Below are 19,731 nucleotides of genomic sequence, written 5' to 3'. Positions count from 1 at the left end.
GGTCGCCCGACAATTTTCCAGGTAGCCCAAAATGTTGGTATAAAATGTAGTCCTTTAATTTTCCCAGGTGGTACAGAATTGAAAAACGAGACATGTTTCGACATCTTTTTCTTTTTAACAATACGTGTAGAAAACAAAAACAAAAAACGAATATTCATAATTCAAAGGTTCATTCACTGGCATTGGACTGGGTACACAAACTTTATGACTAGACAAGACTTGTCCAAAACAGCACTGGGCCATTCACTGACTGTGCCCATCGTCATCATCATCATCATCATCATCATCTTCATCTTCAATGTTGAAAAATGTGAAGCAGCGCTGGTCTGCTTTCTTAAGGCCAGCAAAGTCATCATCATCTGGCCCAGCACTCTCCAAGAGGCCTTCTTCATCTGTACTTCATCATTGGCTTCTTTTTCGCTCTTTTCCTTTTCCTCTCCCTCTTCTTGTTCCCCTCCAGACTGAAACATTTCTCTGATCTCATCCTCTTCTGCTTCTCTTACACTAGCACTTTTGATTATCTTCTTGACCCGCTCCCTATGCTGAAGCCTCATCCTTGTGTGCCCTGATGCCAGCCATAGATCCACAGCCTTCTCAGGGTTGAACTCAGGAATGAACTCGGGGTTGAACTCAGGGTTGGAACTCAGGAATGGAACTCAGGGTTGAACTCGGGAATGAACTCAGGGTTGGAACTCAGGAATGAACTCAGGGTTGGAACTCAGGAATGGAACTCAGGGTTGGAACTCAGGAATGAACTCAGGGTTGGAACTCAGGAATGGAACTCAGGGTTGAACTCGGCAATTCCTGGGGACTCAAGTAAGTAACCCTGCCTTTGCGCATGGTGCGCTGACGCACAATTTTGTTTCACTCCGACCTGCTCTAGAATCTGCCCAAACATATGAAAAGTCAACTTTTAAAGCTGTTTAATGCCAAGAGTTGGAGATGAAATATGTTTTTAACTGTTAACTTTAACTTTATGCCTCAACTACAAATATGACTGGGAGTGACTACAAAGAAAATATGACACATTATTGTCTGTTGCTACTTTACTAAATCAGACTTCGACAAAGGCACAGTCTATATTTGATGAAATGTTCAAATGTCTGACTGAGCTGGGGTGGGACAAAGATGAAAGCTTAATCACATGTCTTTGCTGGTCACAAACACGCAAGTACGACACACCCTCATCCATTGTGCGTCATCATGCTTTAGACGAGGCCAGAAGAAATAATTCAGCACTAAATGTCAAGTTTTGTCCGCCCCCTGGTGTCTGCAGCTTTCATTTGCTGCACAATCTACCTTCAGTATGTGACAGCCGTCTCCTGTAGCTAGGCGGCATTAACACTCTCGTTAATGGGGTGCTAGTATTCTATAAATCAACTTGGTAAACAAACAGGTAATATAATAAAGTAATATTTGTAGACCTTTTCAAGTAAATAAGAATTGACGGTGCCTCCACTTAACAGGACAATTATAATTAAATGACCTGTTTTATCCCACTCAGAATGATGAATGCAACTAAATAAATCTTTAGGTCAATAAACCACTTAAAAATACAACACAAACACAAAATTCTATTGTATACAGTATTTTTTTTTGTTAAATAAAAATATTAAACACAACCAATAATAAACGGGATCGTTTTTTTAGGTTTCACACCTTCAACTCAAATACTCTTTCAAAAAAAAAAAAAAAAAATCAGATCAGGTTTCATTGCAGGCTTAATGTTGCTGGGGTGTGTTATGACCTCACAGACTTAAAAAACGGGTCCTTCCACTTGCAGTCCCAGCAAAAATAAAATGACACGTGCATTGTGTTGGAATGGTTCTCACAAATCCTCAGTTCATTTGAGCTGATATGATGTTGGGGCGACTCGCTTTTGGAAGATCATCGCGACCATTTGTCATCTTCAAGTTTCATTTTTTATGTTCATTTCATCCCACTTAAAAGAGCGTGAAGTGAACATGTGTACTGTTAGGGTTCAAAGGCGCTGGAAGAGAACCCGAGTGCAGACGGGAGCAGGACAAAGGGGGGTCGAGTCCAGACAGAGAGCAGGCGATCCACAGGCGAGTTGGCTTCGGCAGGCAGGTTCAGGAAATCTGGCCAGAGAATGCTGATCAGAACAAAGTTCTAGGCAAAGGCAGGTAACGAGCTGGATGCAACTGACTGTGTGACAGTAAGAGTTGATCTGGCGCTGAAGGGAAGTCCAGGGCTGGCTTTTGTAGACTGCTGATTGTGATTGTGATTGTGTGCATCTGGCTCCTTCTTTAGCTGTGTCTCCTCCACCTTGCCCAGCACACGCACACACACACACACACACACACACCTTTGTGCTGCTGGGAAATGAAAATAGAGACCTCAAGGAGGCTATTTTAGGAGAAATCTCAAAATCGACAAATGTGTGACGCCTTGAAAAAATGTGACGCTTGCCTGGTATTAAAAACATAGAGTGTCACTGCCAGCCCAAACCTCAAAGAGGCTGGCCCCACTATCTGAGAAGGACTGCCGTAGTTTCAACCTAAATCCATCTGCCATTTATGTTATGGCTGTCATTACAGTCGCCTGTCACACATATATATATATATATATATATATATATATATATATATATATATATATATATATATATATATATTGGTTTATGTTTTTTATTGAACATATACACATGAAGAAAACACAGTACAAGTAAAAAAGAAAAACAAGAATAGGAAGACAAAAGAGTTGATATGTTCTAAAGGTCGCCCTCTGGTGGAGTTGAGAAGCGTGCTGAGACACCTGCAATAGACGGATAATGTGTTCTCAAAGAAAAGGTTTGTGTGATTCTGAAATTCAACATACTTGACAGTAGATATTTATTTCGAGTTCATTATTGGATTGTTGTGTTCTTAAATCTGGTTTCTGTTTATTTCTATCTTCTTTCTGTTTATTTTTTGCCCCCATTTTCAGTCTACCTAGGAAATTGACATTTGATATGACTTAATGATATGAGGGGAATTTTCTACAAGCCCTCTCAGCTTCGTTTCCTCATTGTACCATTTGCAAATTACACTAATTAAACAAACCAAACCAGTTATTATTGAGTGCAACACCCGCAATGGGCGGAGAAATTTTGGGAAGAAGCCAAAAGGTCGTCTTTCACAACAGTGATGTGGCGATGCCTGATCCTTTAAGAGCGTCCAAACCAATTCTTTCAGCTCCCAAAAATGGGCACAATCATCAAGAGACAGTTCCAATAGATTTCCATTTCAGCATTTATAAACATTTGTTTTCAAACAGTAACTGTGGCGGCGGTGGGTTCGATTTCAGTGGCATCGGTGGGTTCGGTGGCGGTGGTCGGTTCACTTTCAGTGGCATCGGTGGGTTCGGTGGCGGTGGTCGGTTCACTTTCAGTGGCATCGGTGGGTTCGGTGGCGGTGGTCGGTTCACTTTCAGTGGCATCGGTGGCGGTGGTCGGTTCACTTTCAGTGGCATCGGTGGCAGTAGTCGGTTCACTTTCAGTGGCATCGGTGGGTTCGGTGGCGGTGGTCGGTTCACTTTCAGTGGCATCGGTGGCGGTGGTCGGTTCACTTTCAGTGGCATCGGTGGCGGTAGTCGGTTCACTTTCAGTGGCATCGGTGGCGGTGGTCGGTTCACTTTCAGTGGCATCGGTGGCGGTGGTCGGTTCACTTTCAGTGGCATCGGTGGCGGTGGTCGGTTCACTTTCAGTGGCATCGGTGGCGGTGGTCGGTTCACTTTCAGTGGCATCGGTGGCGGTGGTCGGTTCACTTTCAGTGGCATCGGTGGCGGTGGTCGGTTCACTTTCAGTGGCATCGGTGGGTTCGGTGGCGGTGGTCGGTTCACTTTCAGTGGCATCGGTGGCGGTGGTCGGTTCACTTTCAGTGGCATCGGTGGCAGTAGTCGGTTCACTTTCAGTGGCATCGGTGGGTTCGGTGGCGGTGGTCGGTTCACTTTCAGTGGCATCGGTGGCGGTGGTCGGTTCACTTTCAGTGGCATCGGTGGCAGTAGTCGGTTCACTTTCAGTGGCATCGGTGGGTTCGGTGGCGGTGGTCGGTTCACTTTCAGTGGCATCGGTGGCGGTGGTCGGTTCACTTTCAGTGGCATCGGTGGCGGTGGTCGGTTCACTTTCAGTGGCATCGGTGGGTTCGGTGGCGGTGGTCGGTTCACTTTCAGTGGCATCGGTGGCGGTGGTCGGTTCACTTTCAGTGGCATCGGTGGCGGTGGTCGGTTCACTTTCAGTGGCATCGGTGGCGGTGGTCGGTTCACTTTCAGTGGCATCGGTGGCAGTAGTCGGTTCACTTTCAGTGGCATCGGTGGGTTCGGTGGCGGTGGTCAGTTCACTTTCAGTGGCATCGGTGGCGGTAGTCGGTTCACTTTCAGTGGCATCGGTGGGTTCGGTGGCGGTGGTCGGTTCACTTTCAGTGGCATCGGTGGGTTCGGTGGCAGTGGTCGGTTCACTTACAGTGGGTTCGGTGGCGGTGGTCGGTTCACTTTCGGTGGGTTCGGTGGCGGTGGTCGGTTCACTTTCGGTGGGTTCGGTGGCGGTGGTCGGTTCACTTACAGTGGCTTCGGTGGCAGTGGTCGGTTCACTTACAGTGGCATCGGTGGGTTCGGTGGCAGTGGTCGGTTCACTTACAGTGGCTTCGGTGGCAGTGGTCGGTTCACTTACAGTGGCATCGGTGGGTTCGGTGGCAGTGGTCGGTTCACTTACAGTGGCTTCGGTGGCAGTGGTCGGTTCACTTACAGTGGGTTCGGTGGCGGTGGTCGGTTCACTTACAGTGAGTTCGGTGGCGGTGGTCGGTTCACTTTCGGTGGGTTCGGTGGCGGTGGTCGGTTCACTTTCGGTGGGTTCGGTGGCGGTGGTCGGTTCACTTACAGTGGCTTCGGTGGCAGTGGTCGGTTCACTTACAGTGGCATCGGTGGGTTCGGTGGCAGTGGTCGGTTCACTTACAGTGGGTTCGGTGGCGGTGGTCGGTTCACTTACAGTGGCTTCGGTGGCGGTGGTCGGTTCACTGTCAGTGGCATCGGTGGGTTCGGTGGCGGCAGCGGGTTCGCTCTCGGTGGCTGTGGCAGCGGTGGTTTCGGTGGCAGCGGTGGGATCGGTGACGGCAGCGGGTTCGCTCTCGGTGGCTGTGGCAGCGGTGGTTTCGGTGGCAGCGGTGGGATCGGTGACGGCAGCGGGTTCGCTCTCGGTGGCTGTGGCAGCGGTGGTTTCACTTTCAGTGGCGGCGGTGGGTTCAGCGGCGGTTGATTCGCTCTCAGTGGCTGTGCCTGACAAGGATGGTTCCTCAGCAGTCTGGAGGAGTCGTCTACCTTGACTTCCCTCTTCGTGTGCTGCTTAATTTGTGGAAAAGTTTGGTCAGATGCCTTAGATGAAGCTCCATATTGTAACCTTCACTTCATATTACTTACCAAGAAGTAGAAGTACAAAAATGAAATTCTTGATTGCCATTGTGATGCTTTTCCGTCCTCTGTTTCTTCAAAGCAAATGTGGTTATTTACTGTAAATAATATGAAAACAGAAAGAAGAAAAACATTGAAAGGTGAAACTTATTTACGCAAAAACTCGCTGCAGCGGACTTAATGAATGAGGAAATGAAATGTCAGAATGCGGCTGAAAGGCGGGGACAGGGAAAACCTGGAGGTTCATTGTGGAAAACCTGCAAGCGACCAGGTTTGGCTTATGGAATACGTTACTACGGTAACTGACCGAGAGCTGTTTTTATTTTCCTCTGGTTTCAGTTACCTCCCTCTCTGAAACGGAAAAGGCAAAGCTTTCCACATTTCAGGGCTTCTTGACTAAAGCTGCTTTGTGAAATAGACCCCAGGAATGGTTTCCATGAAGAGGACCTTCAAAATGTGGCTGGCATGTGATTTTCCTACTTGCAGTCATCAGTACAATTATATTATTGATATTGCACCTTCTGTGAGTGTACTGTATGTTTGATCAATAATAATCATCATCATCATCATGATATTTATTAAGAATCAAGTTTTCTTGCACTTGGCTCAGGTACATTCATGAGGAACATCTGGACATTGTCTGTCTACCTCTTCAACTTGTTATTGATGCAGCCATTTGTCCTAATCTGTTTTAAGTCCACCACCAAAGAAGAAGCCCAGTGAGCTGTTTCTACCACCGTCCCATTGCGCTCAAAATGTGTAAATGTATGCAACCCATCAGGACCGGTCCACTTGTGCAGCTGACATAATCCTCATACACTCGAAGGGAAGTGACACTCTCCACGCTGCAAAAATAAATAGATCTTGTTTTTATTCTAACGTAATCCCTTTTTGTTCTATCTCTTTTTTTAACCATATGATTATCTATTCCGTACTTGCAAAGGGAAGCACGCAAGTCCAATTGTCGCAGAATGTTTGCTTACTTGACACACAACAATAAATGTCTTGAAATGTTGAACTGTCGTCAGTGACAACCTTTCCTGCATTCAGTAAACGTAAGCACTTAACAGATGATGCAGACGGTTAACTTGTTTTTGTACGCTCTCAATTCAAGTCTCAAATGTCAACACTCTACAAATGCATGGGAGAACGATCTCAAAGTCCGCTTAAACCTTTGAGCCCAAATCAGCCCCTTTCATGTGATGCTGCTAAATAATGTACGTCTAACTTGAAGATGGAGAAAGTACTCACCAGGCTTAATCAAGCCTCTGTTGGTATCCTGAGCGGAGCTCCTGCGAACCTTAATGTTGCTTCCCAGCTGTGCTGATTGTTTATACAGATTTGGATTTTCCCTTTTACCCAACCCTCGTTGACGTGAGCCTTTGCTATTTTACTGCTTTGTCATTTGAAGTTATTGTTTCTCTGTTCTTTGTTGTTGATTGATTGAGGAATCTTGTCAAGTGACATTGTTTTTGCGGTCTGTTTAATTAAACAATTATGGAAAGCGACTAGCGTCATACCAAATGTGTCTCAATCCATCTTCCGTATTGCTGGCCTGGTCCTTAAATGAAGGAACGAGACAAAACTGAAGTACAAATATTTCACTTGCATGCGTTGTTTTACATCTGCAAGTAGACATGAAGTTGTCAGTGTAGATCTCACCTCGGCTGCTGTAACGAGCTGCTTCCTGGTTTTCCCAATGTCGAGTAGCTAAACTAAAGCCTGCAGCAAAAGCAGGACAAGAAAGTTTTTAATCCTAGTATTTGGTTACAGCCTGCAACTCACCCATCTATTAATACTGGGCTATTCTGTGATGGTTGGAAAAAAAAATTCAAAATCCGGGAATTCGATCTTTTCAAAGAAATAATAATCCAACTAATTAGTGTACTTTTATTTGGATTGATTCTGGAATCATCTTGATCAGCGCTGTGATTGCAGTCGCCATGGATGCCTTCTATTTTCTTGACCCTCTGCCATTAGTTTGTCGTGTTTACAATCCAATATGTGTTTGTATGAACGTATTGTGGTACTTTAAAAAGCTGCTGTCACACTGCACAGTCAAGCAGTATTGGAAATGCTAGAGGTGGGCCGGCGTCGGAAGAGTTTCCCCTTCTGACAACAGTTGACAAGATCTTGCTTCTTCTAATGCACGGATTAGGACACTCAAATTGACTGTATTGTTTGATGCTATTTGTGTTCATATGGACAATGTGCTCAATACTCGTATGCTTCTATACATGCAGCTAGTTGCGAGGATGGCTACACTATGATAGTAATAATGATGGGGACGGGTGGCAGGGCCTGGAGGCTGTCCTGCAATCCAGCATAAATATACATATAACTGTAAGTAACAAAAAAATCATTGATAAAATATTCTAATAAAGCAATGTCTCTATACTTTTCAGATTCATACCTTTTATATGCAACAGCCATTTCTCTCTTGAACTCCGGTCGGGAGAGGAGTACCTGATGGATTGAGTTTTGATGGATTTTGATTGAATTGCTTGATTTGTTATGAGTATGCTATTTATACAGACATTGCTGCATGCACTGATCGCACTTTCCCCGTCATGTATGGGCGTCGCTTCGGTCGTGTTGTTTGTCTGTCTTGAATGTTCACTGCTTGCTGCAACAATGATTGCCCTACGAGGACACAAATACATTTGAACTTGAATTTGTGACTGGCTTGGCTTGAATCTTGTCAATTGAGCTTGTATGTCATTGACATCACTGGCTATTATCAGGAGCCGCATGGTTAGGGTTGAGAGGGCCCCGGACTTAGTGAACTGAGTCAAAGCCAAGCAAGGGGCCACCTTTTAGCCAAGCGCGCTCCATTCGCTGATGATAGTAACAGGGAATATTGGCATACCATGCATTTGTGGCGCAGGTAGTCGTGTATCTACAGTGTGTAGTCTTGGGACAGGGACGACGTATTCACAACCTGCTACAATTCCAACGCAGCAGGTGTAGCTCAAGGTGCCACAAATGCCCTCAAGTCCCTTCAAGTGATTCCATGTGCACCACTAAATACGTCCAATTTGGATCTTCTTTCAATGAAAATACTTCCAGATGGAGAAAGTACTCGCCTGCTTGATCAAGTCCCCTGTAAGTACCCTGAGTGGCGCTCGAATGGACTTTGTGTTGGTCCACCTCCAACCTCTTATGTTGCCTACAAGCTGTGTCGTGATTGTTGATGCAGTGTGTGACTTTCCGTTTGACCCAACCCTTGTTGTCTTATTTTACTGCCACTTCCTCGTCTTGTGAAGCCAAGTCAATAATTCTTAATTAAATCATTCTCTATTATATCTGTTAAGGTGGTTTGGGTTATCAGTAAACTTATACTGTAAGTGACTAATGTCGCACTAAATGTGTCCCAAAAATAATAGAACATTTTCCATCTTCTGGTGTTGACTGGCAATGGATGCATTGATGTGTTGCAGGCCTAGTTATGAGGCCATTATTGTACCAAAACTATTTACAAATGTGTATTTTAGGGTTAGGGTTAAATATGAAAACAAATATCTAAAAACAATTTGTATCAAAATTTGTAACAAGAAACCACAAATGTGACTGAAGTCACAAATACGTTACATAAATCTGCAAATGCGTACACTGATTTGTATGAGTAAACGTGTATATATGTGTATGTATATATATATAGAGAGAGAGAGAGAGAGAGAGAGAGATTCAATTTGGGAGGGGAAAAAAATATATGTTGTTGACAACCTTTTAAAAATATGTGGAACCATGAAAGAGACCTTTCGGGAAAATTAAACAAGAATAACTGAGAAAAAAAAGGTTCACAGTGTCAAAGGCCTTCTTTAAATCCAGGAACAATGAATCCACTGACTACATTTGGTGGGGTTACTGTTAGACTGTTTACTATTTTCCAATAATAAGCTGATAGTTGAGAGCTAATGTCTAAAACCAAACTGATGAGGATCTTCAGTATGTGTGTAGTGATTTGTCTGATAAAGGAAATGATCAAAAACGTGTTCTTGATACTTTTGGCATGACTGCAAGGGTTAGGGTTAGACGTATTAAAAAAGACTAAATGTAGTTCCTTATCTTTTCTGTATTCCTGGATTTAAAGATCGATTTCACCAAAGCATTTTTCTGGGAATAGCTCACTATTAATAGAAACATTGTTGAGGTGAGTTAAGGATAAACACTTTGCAGTTTTAATTTTTTTAATTTATTTGTATTTTTAATTTAATTTTCTCCACGGTAACTGAGAGCAAACCCACCGTCACCACAGTCACTAAAAGTGAGGCCACCGTCTCCACGGTAACAGAAAACGAACCCACTGCAACCACGTTCACCGAAAACAAACCCACTGTCACCACGGTAACAGAAAACGAAGCCACCGTCACCACGGTCACTGAAAGCGAACCCACCGTCTCCACGGTAACAGAGAGCAAACCCACTATCACCACAGTCACTGAAAACGAAGCCCCGTCTCCACGGTAACAGAAAATGAACCTACTGTCACCACAGTCACCGAAAATGAAGCCACCGTCTCCACAGTCACTGAAAACAAAGCCCCGTCTCCACGGTAACAGAAAACGAACCTACTGTCACCACAGTCACCGAAAATGAAGCCACCGTCTCCACAGTCACTGAAAACGAAGCCCCGTCTCCACGGTAACAGAAAACGAACCTACTGTCACCAAAGTCACCGAAAATGAAGCCACCGTCTCCACAGTCACTGAAAACGAAGCCCCGTCTCCACGGTAACAGAAAACGAACCTACTGTCACCACAGTCACCGAAAATGAAGCCACCGTCTCCACAGTCACTGAAAACGAAGCCCCGTCTCCACGGTAACAGAAAACGAACCTACTGTCACCACAGTCACCGAAAATGAAGCCACCGTCTCCACAGTCACTGAAAACGAAGCCACTGTCACCACAGTCGCAGAGAGTGAACTCACTGTCACCACAGTCACCGAAAGCGAGGCCACCTTCTCCACGGTAACAGAAAACGAACCCACTGTCACCACGGTCACCGAAAGCGAAGCCCCGTCTCCACGGTAACAGAGAGCAAACCCACTATCACCACAGTCACTGAAAATGAAGCCACCGTCTCCGCAGTCACTGAAAACAAAGCCACTGTCACCACAGTCGCAGAGAGTGAACTCACTGTCACCACAGTCACCGAAAGCGAGGCCACCTTCTCCACGGTAACAGAAAACAAACCTACTGTAACCACGGTCACCGGAAAACGAACCCACTGTCACCACGGTCACCGAAAGCGAAGCCCCGTCTCCACGGTAACAGAGAGCAAACCCACCGTCACCACAGTCACTGAAAACGAAACCACCGTCGCCACGGTCACTGAAAATGTAAATGTTTGAGTACATGAATAATGTATTCATTGTAAAGTGTCTTTGAGTGTCCAGAAAAGCGCTATATAAATCTGATGCATTATTATTATTATTATGAACTGGGGGTGCAGTATTTTGCCCAAGAATTCTTCCACATGGTCACAATGGCCTGGGATCAAACTCACAACCTCAGGGTTGCGAGACGACAACTCTTTCACCCAACTACGCCGCCCCCTCAATGTTGCTGTGGCGATGCCCTGTTTGCCATGAAAATTTTTGCTGGATTAACATGTGTGAAAGCTCTCACACATCAGGCAAAGAAATACCCCCCCAAAAATCAGCGTGTAAAGGTTATTCAAAATTGCAATTCCAATGTGCCAGTACCCCTAATGTGGCCCGGACTGTGAGGGCCCTTCATAGCTGCTCCTGAATGTATTTCTTTGGTCCTTGTATAGCTTTATTTTTCTTTATTGTTTTGATAAACAATTGGAATGTGGATGTACATGCATATTTTGACGTCAATTAAAATGTGTTGAAGAACTTTATTTTCTTTATTACTCTGCTGTCTTCAGCCTGGTCTACCTTACCTGGATAAATAATTGTTGAATGAATAAACAAATCGTGTGGTGCGAGATTACAAATGTTAGTGTCAAATGCACTCACACACGAATTTGACCTGCGGGCAAATGACCCGCCCCTCCCCACCAGAACACGTCCCCTTGCACGCAGCATTCTCCTTTTCAAACAACAAGATAAAGCAAACATTCAAGTAGCTTCTGACGACACCATTTTGAAGAAGTCAAATACTCATTATTGAATACAGGTTATACGTGTTGAAATGAGGCAACGTATATACATTTTCCATCAAAGGTGACTTGAGGATTTAAATGTTCCACTTCAGAAGCGGGTGTCATACATGGCATTCGTCCGTTGTCAAGAAAGAGCTGTCAAATTCCAAAAGTGTGGCTGGAGCTCCGGCAGTGTGGCTGTGGTGACGGTGTCGATGCAGAGACAGAAAGGAAGCCATCAGTCCAGTGTTTTTATTTATTTATTTATTTATTTTATTGTGTTGGGTCAAGAAGGGAAGCACACGGCAACAACGCTTCCCAAAATGCAGACGTGTAACGGAGCAGCTACCTCGCTCATCCAATTTTGTGCTGTAAAACGTACAATCATTTGAGAAGCGGGCCCTCGGGCTTCACATGGGGGAGGAGAGTCCAACCCATCTCTTATTTCTATTGCTAGTCACATTTTCTTTCATCTTACACACAATTGCAAAACCAGCGCCACGGAAAAAATGATGAGGTTCACATATGAAACATACATTATTATATCACAAGCATAAATAGGTGACTATCTTCACTAAATTCACAAGTCCTTGATTTAAAGCACGCTTCACAATATCAGTGCGAGCACGGCGGTGCAGAGCATGGTGGTGAGTGACAGCATCTGGACGCTTGCGCCGCTTGTTTGCGTAGCCGTGGCTACCACCGCATTTGCCGTTCTCACCGCGACATTTGCGGAAGCGGTCGTCGCTGACGCCAGAGCTTGCATCCTTTCCGTCTCGGCGTTGAGGGGTTGGTCCGCCATGACTGTCGTCACAGCCAAGTCTGCCACCCGTCTGGTCAAGTCGGTGCACACCTGCCCAGTGGACGCCACACTCAAGATCGCCAGTTGGTCCACGAGCTCCCCGAGGCCTTCCTGCGAAGAATCTTCCAGCAAGACTTGCACCCTCGCAACAAACTGTCTCCAGTCGTCCTCGACTTCTGTGGCCACTTGGCGCGCATCTAATATGGTTTGCGTCGTCGTGACGGCAGAGGCGACACTTTGCGCAGCTTCTGCTGCCCTCGGCGCTATTTCAGCTGCATCCATCGCCAGGTTTGCCAACGCCATGTCCAGGGGCGATCCGTTTTGCGATGCTGCCATGGCTGCGTTGGCCGCGTTAGTGGCTTGGGCGGACGCTGCAAGCCCGGCATTCACTGTCGACTCCAAGGTACCTTCGTTGTTACTCAGTGAGGTGGCGGTGCTCGCCGCATCCATTGCGGCGGTTAACGCGGCTGTGACAGCTGACTGTTCTGACCCGGCAGCGGCTGCCGCCGCCGAGGTTGTTGCGGTTATTGCTGCGGCTGAGGCAGTCAAGCTGACCACTAGTGACTCTTGCGCCAAGCTAAGTGCCGTTCTTTCTGGAAGGTCTCGCACCATTTCGATCGCTGTTTGTGTAGTTGTGCTTGCAGATCTTGCTAAGGCTCTTGCACCCTCAGAATTATCTGCGGTTCCTGCTACGATTGCTGTAGCTTCTGCCAGCAACGCAACTTCTCTTGCTAGCTCATTTGCTGCAGACATTTCAGGTGTCAGCATGGATGAAAGCTGACTTGAAAATAGTTCTACAGCATTTCTGGATGTCATCTCAAATTGCGCCACAGTGTTGGAAAATCCATTTGGTCCTTCCTCCAGCACTTGTCTGGCTGCCGCCGCCGCGTCGAGCGACACCTGTGCCGCTTCCGCATCAATCCTTCCTGCTAACGATGCTTCTGCTGCTGCTTGAGCTACGGCGTCTGCCGCATCTGCTGCATTTTCTGCGGCAGCTGTAGCCTCCTGTGGCTCAGCGTCTCCATTTGCAACGGATATGGCTGCAAGACTTGCTGCCTCTGCGCTTGCCAAGGCGGTGTTGATGGCAACTTCTAGATCTGTCCCAGTACCAGCCGCAGTAACTGCCGCCGCTGAGGCTGCGAGGGACGTCGCTGCTGCCGCCAGGGAGGCTTGCCTTGAAGCTTGGACAGCTGTTGGTATTGGTGCAGCGGCTGCCGCTGCACCTGCACTTTGTGCTGCAGTTTGTATTTGTTGGATAGCTAGTTCGCCAGCTAACTCAGCTTCCGCATCTCCTGCAGTGGATGCTGCAGCTCGCTCTGCCGTGTCGAGTGCATCTTGAGCCTGAGCTGCTGTTTGTTCTGCCAACGCAGCTGAGCTTTCGGCCGCCTCTATGGCTTGTATTACGCTGGCCTCTACATCTGCCGGTAGGTCTGCTGAATTGAGTAAAAGTTGGAGCTCTTGCGCTGCCATCTCAGCCTCTTGGTTTGCATTTCTTGCATCTTCTATAATAGATTCTGCATTTTGTGCGGTGACTCCAGAAGCCATAACTTCCGCTGCTAAGTCTGATGTATCTGCGGCTGACCTCGCTATGGTTGCTGCATTTTGTGCTGCTTGGGAGAGTAGTAGTGCAAAAGGGGCCAAGTCGCCGCTCGCTCCCGCCGCCGCTTCTTGGGCTCCTGTTGCAGCAGTTAGGGATGCGTCTGCTGCTCTGTCTGCTGCTGCTGCTGCTGCTTCTGCATCTATGGTGCCTTGTGCAAACTCCAACGCAGCAGTGGCTGCCTCGTCTGCAGCAGATGAAGCCTCTTCTGCAGCTTCTTCTGCTTGTGAGGACCCCCCTGAAGCTGCGGCTGTTGCTGCAGCAGCTGAGCTGGCCAGTGATGCTGCTGCTGATGCGCCAGTTACGGATGCTGCCAAGGCTGTGTCTACTGATCTTTGGATCGCCATTGTCGGTCCTCCTGCAGCGGCTGCCGCTGCACCTGCACTTTGTGCTGCAGTTTGTATTTGTTGGATAGCTAGTTCACCAGCTAACTCAGCTTCCGCATCTCCTGCAGTTGGTGCTGCAGCTCGCTCTGCCGTGTCGAGTGCATCTTGAGCCTGAGCTGCTGTTTGTTCTGCCAACGCAGCTGAGCTTTCGGCCGTCTCTATGGCTTGTCTTACGCTGGCCTCTACATCTGCCGGTAGGTCTGCTGAATTGAGTAAAAGTTGGAGCTCTTGCGCTGCCATCTCAGCCTCTTGGTTTGCATTTCTTGCATCTTCTATAATAGATTCTGCATTTTGTGCGGTGACTCCAGAAGCCATAACTTCCGCTGCTAAGTCTGATATATCTGCGGCTGACCTCGCTATGGTTGCTGCATTTTGAGCTGCTTGGGAGAGTTGTACTGCAATTGGGGCCAAGTCCCCGCTCGCTCCTGCCGCCGCTTCTTGGGCTCCTGTTGCAGCAGTTAGGGATGCGTCTGCTGCTCTGTCTGCTGCTGCTGCTGCTGCTTCTGCATCTATGGTGCCTTGTGCAAACTCCAGCGCAGCAGTGGCTGCCTCGTCTGCAGCAGATGAAGCCTCTTCTGCAGCTTCTTCTGCTTGTGAGGACCCCCCTGAAGCTGCGGCTGTTGCTGCAGCAGCTGAGCTGGCCAGTGATGCTGCTGCTGATGCGCCAGTTACGGATGCTGCCAAGGCTGTGTCTACTGATCTTTGGATCGCCATTGTCGGTCCTCCTGCAGCGGCTGCCGCTGCACCTGCACTTTGTGCTGCACTTTGTATTTGTTGGATAGCTAGTTCACCAGCTAACTCAGCTTCCGCATCTCCTCCAGTTGGTGCCCTAGCTCGCTCTGCTGTGTCGAGTGCATCTTGAGCCTGAGCTGCTGTTTGTTCTGCCAACGCAGCTGAGCTTTCGGCCGTCTCTATGGCTTGTCTTACGCTGGCCTCTACATCTGCCGGTAGGTCTGCTGAATTGAGTAAAAGTTGGAGCTCTTGCGCTGCCATCTCAGCCTCTTGGGCTGCATTTCTTGACTGTTCGATGATTGATTCTGCATTTTGTGCGGTGACTCCAGAAGCCAAAACTTCCGCTGCTAAGTCTGATGTAGTTGCGGCTGACCTCGCTATGGTTGCTGCATTTTGAGCTGCTTGGGAGAGTTGTACTGCAATTGGGGCCAAGTCCCCGCTCGCTCCCGCCGCCGCTTCTTGGGCTCTTGTTGCAGCAATTTCAGATGCGTTTGCTGCATTGTCTGCTGCTGCTGCTGCTGCTTCTGCATCTATGGTGCCTTGTGCAAACTCCAACGCAGCAGTGGCTGCCTCGACTGCAGCAGATGAAGCCTCTTCTGCAGCTTCTTCTGTTTGTGAGGACCCACCTGAAACTGCAGCTGTGGCTGCCGCAGCTGAGCTTGCCAGTGATGCTGATGCTGATGCGGCAGTTGTGGATGCTGCCAAGGCTGTGTCTGCTGATCTTCGTACTGCCACTTCTGCAATTGTTTCGGTGACTTCGTCTGGGGTGCTTGTGCTGTCATCAGTATTGACTGTGCTGTCGGTTGATGCTGCTGGGGCATCAGTTGCTGGGGCGTCGGTTGATGCTGCTGGGGCGTCGGTTGATGCTGCTGAGGCATCAGTTGCTGGGGCGTCGGTTGATGCTGCTGGGGCGTCAGTTGCTGGGGCGTCGGTTGATGCTGCTGGGGCGTCAGTTGCTGGGGCGTCGGTTGATGCTGCTGGGGCGTCGGTTGATGCTGCTGAGGCATCAGTTGCTGGGGCGTCGGTTGATGCTGCTGGGGCGTCAGTTGCTGGGGCGTCGGTTGATGCTGCTGGGGCATCAGTTGCTGGGGTGTCGGTTGATGCTGCTGGGGCGTCCGTTGATGCTGCTGGGGCGTCCGTTGATGCTGCTGGGTCATCAGTTGCTGGGGCGTCGGTTGATGCTACTGGGCCGTCGGTTGATGCTGCTGGGGCATTGGTTGATGCTGCTGGGGCATCAGTTGCTGGGGCGTCGGTTGATGCTGCTGGGGCGTCGGTTGATGCTGCTGAGGCATCAGTTGCTGGGGCGTCGGTTGATGCTGCTGTGCCATCGGTTGATGCTGCTGGGGCATCAGTTGCTGGGGCGTCGCTTGATGCTGCTGGGGCGTTGGTTGATGCTGCTGGGGCATCAGTTGCTGGGGCGTCGCTTGATGCTGCTGGGGCATCGGTTGCTGGGGCATCGGTTGATGCTGCTGGAGCGTCGGTTGATGCTGCTGGGGCATCAGTTGCTGGGGCGTCGCTTGATGCTGCTGGGGCATCAGTTGCTGGGGCGTCGCTTGATGCTGCTGGGGCATCAGTTGCTGGGGCATCGGTTGATGCTGCTGGGGCGTCAGTTGCTGGGGCGTCGGTTAATGCTGCTGGGGCGTCAGTTGATGCTGCTGAGGCATCAGTTGCTGGGGCGTCGGTTGATGCTGCTGAGGCATCAGTTGCTGGGGCGTCGGTTGATGCTGCTGGGGCGTCAGTTGCTGGGGCGTCGGTTGATGCTGCTGGGGCATCAGTTGCTGGGGTGTCGGTTGATGCTGCTGGGGCGTCGGTTGATGCTGCTGGGGCGTCCGTTGATGCTGCTGGGTCATCAGTTGCTGGGGCGTCGGTTGATGCTGCTGAGGCATCAGTTGCTGGGGCATCGGTTGATGCTACTGGGCCGTCGGTTGATGCTGCTGGGGCATCAGTTGCTGGGGCGTCGGTTGATGCTGCTGGGGCGTCGGTTGATGCTGCTGAGGCATCAGTTGCTGGGGCGTCGGTTGATGCTGCTGTGCCATCGGTTGATGCTGCTGGGGCATCAGTTGCTGGGGCGTCGCTTGATGCTGCTGGGGCGTTGGTTGATGCTGCTGGGGCATCAGTTGCTGGGGCGTCGCTTGATGCTGCTGGGGCATCGGTTGCTGGGGCATCGGTTGATGCTGCTGGAGCGTCGGTTGATGCTGCTGGGGCATCAGTTGCTGGGGCGTCGCTTGATGCTGCTGGGGCATCAGTTGCTGGGGCGTCGCTTGATGCTGCTGGGGCATCAGTTGCTGGGGCATCGGTTGATGCTGCTGGGGCATCAGTTGCTGGGGCGTCGCTTGATGCTGCTGGGGCATCGGTTGCTGGCGCATCGGTTGATGCTGCTGGAGCGTCGGTTGATGCTGCTGGGGCATCAGTTGCTGGGGCGTCGCTTGATGCTGCTGGGGCATCAGTTGCTGGGGCATCGGTTGATGCTGCTGGGGCATCAGTTGCTGGGGCATCGGTTGATGCTGCTGGGGCATCAGTTGCTGGGGCGTCGCTTGATGCTGCTGGGGCATCAGTTGCTGGGGCGTCGCTTGATGCTGCTGGGGCGTCGCTTGATGCTGCTGGGGCGTCGCTTGATGCTGCTGGGGCGTCGCTTGATGTTGCTGCGGCGTCGCTTGATGCTGCTGGGGCGTCGGTTGCTGGGGCGTCGCTTGATGCTGCTGGGGCATCAGTTGCTGGGGCGTCGCTTGATGCTGCTGGGACATCAGTTGCTGGGGCGTCGCTTGATGCTGCTGGGGCATCAGTTGCTGGGGCGTCGCTTGATGCTGCTGGGGCATCAGTTGCTGGGGCGTCGGTTGATGCTGCTGGGGCATCAGTTGCTGGGGCATCGGTTGATGCTGCTGGGGCATCAGTTGCTGAGGCGTCCGTTGATGCTGCTGGGGCATCGGTTGCTGCGGCGTCGCTTGATGCTGCTGGGGCGTCGCTTGATGCTGCTGGGGCATCAGTTGCTGGGGCGTCGCTTGATGCTGCTGGGGCATCTGTTGATGCTGCTGGGGCATCAGTTGCTGGGGCGTCGCTTGATGCTGCTGGGGCATCAGTTGCTGGGGCGTCGCTTGATGCTGCTGGGGCATCAGTTGCTGGGGCGTTGCTTGATGCTGCTGGGGCATCAGTTGCTGGGGCATCGGTTGATGCTGCTGGAGCGTCGGTTGATGCTGCTGGGGCATCAGTTGCTGGGGCGTCGCTTGATGCTGCTGGGGCATCAGTTGCTGGGGCGTCGCTTGATGCTGCTGGGGCATCAGTTGCTGGGGCGTTGCTTGATGCTGCTGGGGCATCAGTTGCTGGGGCATCGGTTGATGCTGCTGGAGCGTCGGTTGATGCTGCTGGGGCATCAGTTGCTGGGGCGTCGCTTGATGCTGCTGGGGCATCAGTTGCTGGGGCGTCGCTTGATGCTGCTGGGGCATCAGTTGCTGGGGCGTCGCTTGATGCTGCTGGGGCATCAGTTGCTGGGGCATCGGTTGATGCTGCTGGGGCATCAGTTGCTGGGGCGTCGCTTGATGCTGCTGGGGCATCAGTTGCTGGGGCGTCGCTTGATGCTGCTGGGGCATCAGTTGCTGGGGCGTCGCTTGATGCTGCTGGGGCATCAGTTGCTGGGGCGTCGCTTGATGCTGCTGGGGCATCGGTTGCTGGGGCGTCGCTTGATGCTGCTGGGGCATCAGTTGCTGGGGCGTCGCTTGATGCTGCTGGGGCGTCGCTTGATGCTGCTGGGGCGTCGCTTGATGCTGCTGGGGCATCAGTTGCTGGGGCGTCGCTTGATGCTGCTGGGGCGTCGGTTGATGCTGCTGTGGCATCAGTTGCTGGGGCGTCGCTTGATGCTGCTGGGGCATCAGTTGCTGGGGCGTCGCTTGATGCTGCTGGGGCGTCGCTTGATGCTGCTGGGGCATCAGTTGCTGGGGCGTCGCTTGATGCTGCTGGGGCATCAGTTGCTGGGGCGTCGCTTGATGCTGCTGGGGCATCTGTTGATGCTGCTGGAGCATCAGTTGCTGGGGCGTCGCTTGATGCTGCTGGGGCATCAGTTGCTGGGGCGTCGCTTGATGCTGCTGGGGCATCAGTTGCTGGGGCGTTGCTTGATGCTGCTGGGGCATCAGTTGCTGGGGCATCGGTTGATGCTGCTGGAGCGTCGGTTGATGCTGCTGGGGCATCAGTTGCTGGGGCGTCGCTTGATGCTGCTGGGGCATCAGTTGCTGGGGCGTCGCTTGATGCTGCTGGGGCATCAGTTGCTGGGGCGTCGCTTGATGCTGCTGGGGCGTCGCTTGATGCTGCTGGGGCATCAGTTGCTGGGGCGTCGCTTGATGCTGCTGGGGCGTCGCTTGATGCTGCTGGGGCGTCGGTTGATGTTGCTGGGGCATCAGTTGCTGGGGCGTCGCTTGATGCTGCTGGGGCATCAGTTGCTGGGGCATCGGTTGATGCTGCTGGGCCGTCGGTTGATGCTGCTGGGGCATCAGTTACTGGGGCGTCGCTTGATGCTGCTGGGGCATCAGTTGCTGGGGCGTCGCTTGATGCTGCTGGGGCATCAGTTGCTGAGGCGTCCGTTGATGCTGCTGGGGCATCAGTTGCTGGGGCGTCGCTTGATGCTGCTGGGGCGTTGCTTGATGCTGCTGGGGCATCAGTTGCTGGGGCATCGGTTGATGCTGCTGGGGCGTCGCTTGATGCTGCTGGGGCATC

General features: G+C 50.5%; 1 protein-coding gene across 1 annotated transcript; it reads right to left on the bottom strand.

The window, feature by feature from the left end:
* Positions 1–2,634: 2,634 nt before the first annotated feature.
* On the bottom strand, positions 2,635–7,787 carry LOC144037589 (uncharacterized). The gene is made up of 3 exons (XM_077549165.1): positions 6,652–7,787; positions 5,410–5,498; positions 2,635–5,334 (listed from the first exon to the last, which is right to left on the bottom strand). Exons 2-3 carry the CDS (start codon positions 5,447–5,449, stop codon positions 3,269–3,271), a joined length of 2,106 nt encoding a protein of 701 aa, XP_077405291.1. The 5' UTR covers positions 5,450–5,498; positions 6,652–7,787; the 3' UTR covers positions 2,635–3,268.
* Positions 7,788–19,731: the final 11,944 nt, after the last annotated feature.

The sequence above is a fragment of the Vanacampus margaritifer genome, chromosome 17 (genome assembly GCF_051991255.1).
Source record: "Vanacampus margaritifer isolate UIUO_Vmar chromosome 17, RoL_Vmar_1.0, whole genome shotgun sequence".
In the NCBI taxonomy this organism is placed as follows: domain Eukaryota; kingdom Metazoa; phylum Chordata; class Actinopteri; order Syngnathiformes; family Syngnathidae; genus Vanacampus; species Vanacampus margaritifer.
Note: the sequence above shows the minus strand (reverse complement) of the source record. Positions and strands in the feature narration are given on the sequence as shown.